The sequence below is a fragment of the Melanotaenia boesemani genome, chromosome 3 (genome assembly GCF_017639745.1).
Source record: "Melanotaenia boesemani isolate fMelBoe1 chromosome 3, fMelBoe1.pri, whole genome shotgun sequence".
Lineage (NCBI taxonomy): Eukaryota > Metazoa > Chordata > Actinopteri > Atheriniformes > Melanotaeniidae > Melanotaenia > Melanotaenia boesemani.
The window spans coordinates 38,886,764-38,895,103 of NC_055684.1; the positions used below are offsets into that span (position 1 = coordinate 38,886,764).

At 40.0% G+C, this 8,340-nt stretch overlaps 2 protein-coding genes across 2 annotated transcripts; both read left to right on the plus strand.

Moving 5' to 3' along the window:
* Positions 1-520: 520 nt before the first annotated feature.
* Positions 521-2,392, plus strand: opn1sw2 (opsin 1 (cone pigments), short-wave-sensitive 2). The gene is made up of 5 exons (XM_041979686.1): positions 521-899; positions 1,028-1,196; positions 1,285-1,450; positions 1,635-1,874; positions 2,283-2,392. The coding sequence occupies exons 1-5, from the start codon at positions 521-523 to the stop codon at positions 2,382-2,384; spliced, it is 1,056 nt and encodes a 351-aa protein (XP_041835620.1). The 3' UTR covers positions 2,385-2,392.
* A 1,778-nt stretch (positions 2,393-4,170) lies between these two features.
* LOC121637142 (blue-sensitive opsin) lies at positions 4,171-5,874 on the plus strand. Its single transcript, XM_041981099.1, has 5 exons — positions 4,171-4,549; positions 4,701-4,869; positions 4,996-5,161; positions 5,268-5,507; positions 5,728-5,874. The coding sequence occupies exons 1-5, from the start codon at positions 4,171-4,173 to the stop codon at positions 5,830-5,832; spliced, it is 1,059 nt and encodes a 352-aa protein (XP_041837033.1). The 3' UTR covers positions 5,833-5,874.
* Positions 5,875-8,340: the final 2,466 nt, after the last annotated feature.

The window sequence follows — 8,340 nt, forward strand, 5'->3', positions numbered from 1 at the left end:
TTTATCCTGTCCTACTGCCAACAGCAACCACTCACAAGCTCTACAGTAATACTTTTTGGGTAAAACTGGGATTTTTTTTGTCTTTCCTTTTTTCTATGATCAGAATATTAAGATTGCAGAATATAAAAAACTGATATTTTCATTTAAAAAGGAAGAAAAGAAAAGTCCATAATCCTTTACATAAGCTGCAGCCTGAGCTATTGGAACACTCTGCCAAAACATGTGTTGGTGCTGCAGCCTCTGCAGCATCCCACAAATACAACCCCGGGGGTATTATTAAATTACGCAGATTACTTAACGATAAAACACAATTAATTAGTCAATTATCAAATCAATTTAGTATGAATTAAAGTGTTATCCTGGGGGAGGCCTGATATAAATGTCAGGATTGGTAGCGATTAAGACGACTGAGATTCGGCAGGGTAGCATTCTCCGCTTCTTCTTGCACTTTATCTGCTTTATATTATTTGACACTATTTAACAACCTTGAGCTACAACCTTTAAGGGAAACTTCAGCAAAATGAGGTCCGCTCGCGGTGTGGAACTGCCAGAGGACTTCTGGATCCCAATCGCTTTGGACACTAACAACATCACGTCACTTAGCCCATTCTTGGTTCCTCAGGAGCACCTGGGGAATTCGGGCACCTTCTATGGAATGGCGGGGTTCATGTTCTTCCTATTTATGTTTGGCACTTCTATTAACCTCCTCACCATTGCATGCACCATCCAGTACAAGAAGCTTCGATCCCACCTCAACTACATCCTGGTGAACCTGGCGGTTGCAAATCTTCTCGTTGCCTGTGTGGGTTCCTTCACAGCCTGTGTCTCCTTTGCAAACAAATATTTCATCTTTGGTCCACTAGCCTGTAAAGTCGAAGGTTTTCTAGCAACGCTTGGTGGTAAGATTTAGGTTTTAAGACACAAACAGATTCAATCTTGGCTGGACTGACTTTTATAATACTACACTTGTCTTATTTTTGTCTTGGTTTTTAACTTGTCTGACAAAATGACCCTCGTGTTATTCCAGGTATGGTCAGCCTGTGGTCTCTTGCTGTGATAGCTTTTGAAAGATGGTTGGTCATTTGTAAGCCACTTGGCAACTTTGCTTTCAAGCCTGAACATGCCATCGCTTGCTGTGCGTTCACCTGGGTGTTTGCATTGATTGCCTCAGTTCCTCCGCTGGTTGGATGGAGCAGGTAAGAAAAAGAAACAGAAAATACTTGATGATTTCTGCTGTCAGAGCTGGAGTGAACAGTACAGTCAGTGGGCTTGTTATTCTTGCAGGTACATCCCAGAAGGCCTGCAGTGCTCTTGTGGACCAGACTGGTACACCACTAACAACAAATACAACAATGAGTCCTACGTTATGTTCCTTTTCTGCTTCTGCTTTGCTGTTCCCTTCTTTACGATCGTGTTTTGCTATGCTCAGCTGCTCATTACACTTAAAATGGTAAGGGGAAGCAAACCGATGGTACTGAAAAGACAATATTCTCCCAAAGTCAAAATCCAGCAGGTCAAATTAATCTGACTGATTTTATGCACCAGTACATATACCATCAATTTCAGTAAGGCTGGTAATATTTTATTTTTCTTACTACAGTTGTCAGACTAATATGTCTTCCCACCTTCAACAGGCAGCGAAGGCTCAGGCTGAGTCTGCCTCCACCCAGAAGGCAGAGAGGGAGGTGACCAGGATGGTGGTCGTCATGGTGCTGGGCTTTCTTGTGTGCTGGATGCCCTACACTTCATTTGCTCTCTGGGTTGTCAATAACCGCGGGGAAACGTTTGACTTGAGAGCCGCAACCATACCGTCCTGTTTTTCTAAGGCTTCCACAGTTTACAATCCTGTCATCTACGTCCTCCTCAATAAGCAGGTGGGTTCACTGACAAGGAATGAAATCACTGAGTGAAAAGCTTTTTATTGTCATAGCAAATAGATAACTGAATCATGAGACATCATTTTTAAAGAGGAGGCATTTAGTTGACTAGAAGCACAAGAGCCAACGAGAGGAGCCGATATGAGCAGCACCAGCTCTCTGTGTGCCGCATGAAGCACACCTCCTCCAACACACTTTCCTCATCTTAGTTTCTGACTATTCAGTATCTTTGAAATGATTTAACACATTTACCTTATATAAGCTGTATTTTTATTGTAATGCGCTACTCTGCTGAGGTGTTTTTCACTGAATACTCAGTTTATTTCAGTGACATCTGATGAGGCATGGGACCGATCAGACTGCAGAAAAACGAGAACTTACAGTTTCCTTTTCCCCCCCTTTCAGTTCCGTCAGTGCATGTTAGCGATGCTGGGGATGGGTGGAGGAGAGGAGGAAGCCTCTACATCACAGTCTGTGACGGAAGTCTCCAAAGTTGGGCCTGCTTGAGACTGAACAGACATACTTATTACTCACTAATGATGTGTTTATTCTAAATAACTATAAATGTGTGCTTGTTTTGCCAGAAAAAGAAAGTATCACAGTAATACCTTAATTCAAAAACTAAAATAAAAACCCATGCAAACACGTTTGAGTCATTTTATTACTAATATTGGATCCATGACTGGATTAATGATCCTCTTGGTATTGTCATGCTTATTTGCAGCCCTGCCTTAGTCACATTGGCAGTGATAGTAGCATACAAAAGGTTGGACATTACAATTTTAGATTTGAGATCTCAAATGATCTTTTAGGATCTCTTTGACCTTAATATGCCTGTTGAGACTTGCTAGCTTGTTCATAGTCACTGTTCAGATCTTTGTCCTCTCAAACAAAGCAAGAGGATAAAACTATAACAGGATAGCAAAGCATTCACAGATGGCTAACCCCTCAGTTTATAATGCAATAAAGAACTGGAACAATCAGGTGAAGTTGATGTCTGCAAGATCAAGAGAACTACTCATAGGATTATTAGAAAAAAATCCTGTTTGACTCCAGTAGGCCAGGATGTGTGGTGGTCCAGTGTTCTGCAACAAAACCTTCTCTGTGATGTTGCCACAAAACCCAGCTCATATTATAACTTATACTGTAATGACTGGAGAATATTCAAGTTTAATACACCACAAAAGATTGAAATGTTTTAAGAATTTTAGTTTACAACAAAGGAGAATGTTAAAACTGGATTCCGGGGCCTGAAGTTCAAGCCTAATTTCCCAAAGGTGCAGCCGGACAGAAGGGGAGGCAAGATGGGAGGGTTTCACTGAAGGAAGAGAGAGAGAACAGGTGAAAGAGTGAGAGACTTAATCCAAACTTGAGCCGGTAAACAGGTAATTAGTGATGGGACGAGTCTTCAAGGCATGTGTCGATTAATCCAGGAAGTATTTCCACGAAGCCCGTATCGAGACTTGTATCGTTTCAGAGGAGTGACGTCATCGATTACCCCTTTCTAAACCAATTTTTCATGAGGCTTCACCTGCCCATGACTACAAGTAATCCACAAACAACATGCAACCCGTGATCCAAAAGCTTAACAGGGTGCCAGAAAAAGGTCAGTATGTCTTTGCATGGAAACAAGAGTCCAAACCTATAAAACATGGTAGAGGGAATCTAGAGAGCAGAGATCCGAACCATAACCGAGGGGCAAGGCTGAGACAGAAAACAAGGTCAAAACTGTGAGATTCAGAAGCTGAAGAAAAATACTGGCTCGCTGAGCAACAGACAATCATCATCACATATATTTCCATAGACTAGCATGAACTCCATACGGCTTACTAAAAAATAGGATTATTGTTAAAATAGTTTTAAAAAATCTTTATTCCTTTTGGAAATCAGGAAATTTCCTTCCCACTAAAACGGTCATAATGTCACCTTTTAACAGATGATTGAATACCAGTAAATTTTAAAAATTCTTTACCAGTAAGTAAATGATGTTGTTCACTGGGTTCTTACATCAAGTTGTAGTGAGAAGATACTGAGCTACCCTAAGACACTAATCTGTGTATTAGCTCATAGGTGGCATAAGTCGCTATTAGAATGTATGTAAAGCTTTAAATCCTGTCTTAGATCCAATTAAGTTGAGCTGTAGTAATGTTTAAAGTTCCTATAAAAGCGGTAGCTTGCCACCAGGAATGGGGAGAGGCACAACTCCGTTAAAAGACTGTAAAAACGGAGTATTAACCAGTGTCAGTTAGCAGTTTTCTTTTTGCAAGGCAAACTCAACACCTAACAGAGCAAAATGAGGGGACATCGGCAGATGGAGTTCCAAGAGGACTTCTGGCTCCCCATCACTGTGGACACTGACAACATCTCAGCGATTAGCCCATTCCTGGTCCCTCAGGACCATTTAGGAAGCCGGGGGATCTTTTATGCAATGTCAGCATTGATGTTCTTCTTGTTTGTGTTTGGAACGGGCATCAACATCCTTACTATTGCATGTACTATTCAATACAAGAAGCTCCGCTCTCATCTGAACTACATCCTGGTCAACATGGCTGTGGCAAACCTCATCGTTTCCTCTGTGGGCTCTTTCACCTGCTTCTACTGCTTTGCCTTCAGATACATGATTCTTGGCCCCCTGGGGTGCAAGATTGAAGGATTTACTGCTACTCTTGGAGGTAAGGACTGTAATGACTTAAAAACATCTGCTTTGTAAAAATGGATCACTTTAGAGTAATTTGTACCCTGTTCTTACAAAACAGAGATGTATGATTTTAAAGATTGGCCTAAATGTTAACAAGATATTTCCCCATTTTCTCTTTTTTCCAGGCATGGTGAGCCTTTGGTCACTGGCTGTGATTGCATTTGAAAGATGGCTGGTTATCTGCAAACCACTTGGAAACTTTGCCTTCAAGTCGGAACATGCTATAGGCATGTGTGCCCTTACCTGGGTTTTTGCTTTGGGTGCTTCAGTTCCTCCTCTGGTTGGATGGAGTAGGTGAGTGCATGAAGTTTGAAAAAAAGGCAGTTGTTTTTTTATTTCCTCTAATCATAGTGTGATACAAGAGATCCCAGAATATACATGGCTATACACACATGCTGACTTAATTTTCTTTCATTCCAGATATATTCCAGAAGGTTTCCAGTGCTCATGTGGACCAGACTGGTACACAACAGGCAACAAGTACAACAACGAATCCTTTGTGATGTATCTCTTCTGCTTCTGCTTTGCTGTCCCTTTCTCTGTTATCTGCTTCTGTTATTCACAGCTGCTCCTCACCCTGAAATCGGTAGGGAATGTGTCATATTGTCATAATTTAAGTGAAATCTACATTCCCTGATTACAATTTTTCTGCCATTTTTGTGGGGATTCTAATCGTGTCTCTGTCTCCACAGGCAGCGAAAGCCCAAGCTGAGTCTGCCTCCACCCAGAAAGCAGAGAGGGAGGTGACCAGGATGGTGGTCCTCATGGTGCTGGGCTTCCTGGTGTGCTACGTGCCATATGCCTCTTTTGCTCTCTGGGTTGTCAACAACCGTGGGCAACCGTTTGATCTGAGACTTGCAACCATTCCCTCCTGTGTCTCAAAGGCCTCCACGGTTTACAATCCTGTCATCTACGTCCTCCTCAATAAGCAGGTGGGTTTTTGTTGAGTGCTGGAAGATTTTAACAGGTTTTGTGCCTCTGAGATGAAACTGAGCTGCATGTAAAAGTACGTTAACAAGACAGACAGCAGTTTTACTATGAGGCCACTGAGGTCCTCTTATAGTCATTTTTTGGAAGCAAATATCAGCGAAAGGGTTGAACTATGCCGTGCAACGGAAGCAGCTAAGTGTTGGTCTTTGTTCTGCCTTTCAGTTCCGCTCATGCATGAAGAAGCTGCTGGGGATGAACGTCAGCGACGACGACGACTCGTCAACAACTCAGTCAACAACTGAAGTCTCAAAAGTTGGACCATCTTAGGTCTTTAGGTTGTCTTCCTTTTCATGAAATGGAAATAGGATTTGCCAGTCATATTACAAATATATTTTTATTGTTAATACAGATGAAGAGTTTTGCAAAGAAAAATGCTCCAAAAAAAATAGAGAAAAAAAATAAATGATTTACTTGACAAAGTAATTATTTGTGTTGAAAGGTTATTTACTGCACATTACCATGAAGATCAAACAAATGCACTTTATTTCTTTAGTGTTGTTTTCTGATTTGAGAAAGAAAAAAATATGTTTTTTCCTCTCAATTAAAGACACAGGTCGCTGGAAACCCATAAAAAACAAGAAATGCTTGACATGTATCTGAAACCTCTGTGAATGAGTACTGAGCTGTCCAGTATGTCAAGACTTAGAAGTATATACTTGTATATTTGTAGTAACAGAGAATTAATAAAGAGTTTTTAAGTGTAAACCTTATATCTGTTTGAGGAATGGAGTATGTGGTCAAAGACAAGAGGAAGAGATCTAGGCCAACGGATCAGCCTTTTTGACACGGCCTCACATTGCTATAGTTTTCCTGGCTGACAAGCTTAAATACTTCAGCTTTTTATGGCGAGTATAACGACGTAAGTCAGTCACATTTACTGGTTTGAGACAAACACAGAAATACGTGAGCAAAAGGCAACTTAATGTGCTCTCACAAATATGTAAACCAAACTCCTATTTCTGCAGTATTCACACATTACATTACAAATTTTTATAAAATTGTACTTTAAACATAAAAATCACTGTTGTATTTAATAAATAGTAGCATCTTTAGTGGATCTGTGCAAACATTTAAACATGAACAAACTACATATGATTAAATGTACAACATGACTGAAGGTTTTTACCTTTACTTTTTCTTGATATATTGATGCCATGAAGAACATTTTCTCTGTGTGCAGCTCGCCTTGCAACACACTTTATCATGCATTGTAGTTTGGAAGATTAAATCTTTGTGGGCTTCCAGCAGCAGCTATCATCACATGCATGTGCAGCTGTTGACCTGCAGATGGCGCCACACATGCTCTCCACCACACGGCTGCCATACAGCAAGTTGATAACAACAAATAATAACCTGGAATTTTTAAAGTTTATTTCTATTGAGGAGGTTTTCATTTAGTTTAATTTGGGGTAGAAAATGAATTATTCACATCCAGAAACAGTTAAACCCAAAGCAAGCTTCCAACGAGGTTTTATGTTTAATTCTTGCATACTGCACTAAAGCCTCCACAGATAAAATAAATTATTTTTCTTACTAGTCTGCTCCTGCTCACAACGCTGGAGGCTATTGTTAACTAGTTAAATCAAAAAGCAGCCGTTTAAGAGGATTATCTTGCAGTGTTTACAGGATATTCTGTAAGATCAACATGCATATGCAGAGATGCAGCTGGTTTAAATTGCTCATTTGGGTTCTCCTTTGACAATGCATCCCATAACCTCATCTATTATAACAGAATGCCTAATTTAAGCTTCACCCTAAACATAACCATGACCCGGGACTGTGGGGGACAACATTTCAGTTCCCACGTTTTCAGGAAGTCCCTTTAAGTTACTGTGCAGTCCGAGCTTGGTCTGTATGACAAGGATAAAAACCAAATATGCACACACAGGGTCATGCAATCAACAAAAACATTCATCTTTTTCAATTGTGTTCCTGTTTCATAAATTTTGGATGCTTATAGACAACATTACCATCATTAAAAAAAAAAAAAAAAAGCTAAACTCCAAACTGTTGAGAGTTTCTGCTTTGTGAAGGTTAGGTTACATTTCCATTTGAAAAGTGCTTTATAAATAAAGCAGAAATTAAAGGTAATATTTTCTAACACGTAAATACAATAAACTTAATATTTTTAACTGAATAGGATTAGCCTTTTACCTCAGAATAGACTAATTACACTTTACAGGCCACAAAAAAAGAAAACGTGCAGGATGTGTGACGTTTCCCCAAATACAAGGACAAATAAATCTTTATATTTTGAATTCTAACTTGTTTTATGTATAAAATGCATAATTTTCTTTTCTAAGTCTCTTGTCAACGTGATATTAAATGTTCAACACATATAACTCATCCTTTATCTAAAAACTAAGAATATTACATATGAGGTTCCAGGTTATGTGGCTGCTCCCTGTGAGGAAAGAGCTGCACAGCCAAATCAAGCTTCCTGAAGTTTCTGTGTTTTTGGCAGGAGGATGATCTATGCTGCAAGAGGGAAAAAAGAACAATTTGGTCATTAAAAACAGAACAAACAAAATCAACACAAGTCACAATCACCTGATGTTAAGTGAACAAAAGACCATGTGAACAGCAAAGGTGCATTTGGTTCGCTTCACATCAGCGTGCAGAAGCCAGTAAATATACCAGACCTTCACCTCTAGTCACGCTCAGAGATTCCCGTCGATAGTCGGGAGCAAATCCGAGTTCTGCTAGTAGTGAACTTTTACCAAACATGAATAGTTCAGAACTAGCGGAATTCCAGACCTACTCTCGAAACATCAG

Coding starts and splice junctions, on each gene's coding strand:
- opn1sw2 (XM_041979686.1), top strand. CDS start 521: ATGAGGTCCGCTCGCGGTGTGGAACTGCCAGAGGACTTCTGGATCCCA. Junction 900..1,027: donor TTTTCTAGCAACGCTTGGTG/GTAAGATTTAGG, acceptor GTGTTATTCCAG/GTATGGTCAGCCTGTGGTCT. Junction 1,451..1,634: donor TGCTCATTACACTTAAAATG/GTAAGGGGAAGC, acceptor CACCTTCAACAG/GCAGCGAAGGCTCAGGCTGA.
- LOC121637142 (XM_041981099.1), top strand. CDS start 4,171: ATGAGGGGACATCGGCAGATGGAGTTCCAAGAGGACTTCTGGCTCCCC. Junction 4,550..4,700: donor ATTTACTGCTACTCTTGGAG/GTAAGGACTGTA, acceptor TCTTTTTTCCAG/GCATGGTGAGCCTTTGGTCA. Junction 5,162..5,267: donor TGCTCCTCACCCTGAAATCG/GTAGGGAATGTG, acceptor CTGTCTCCACAG/GCAGCGAAAGCCCAAGCTGA.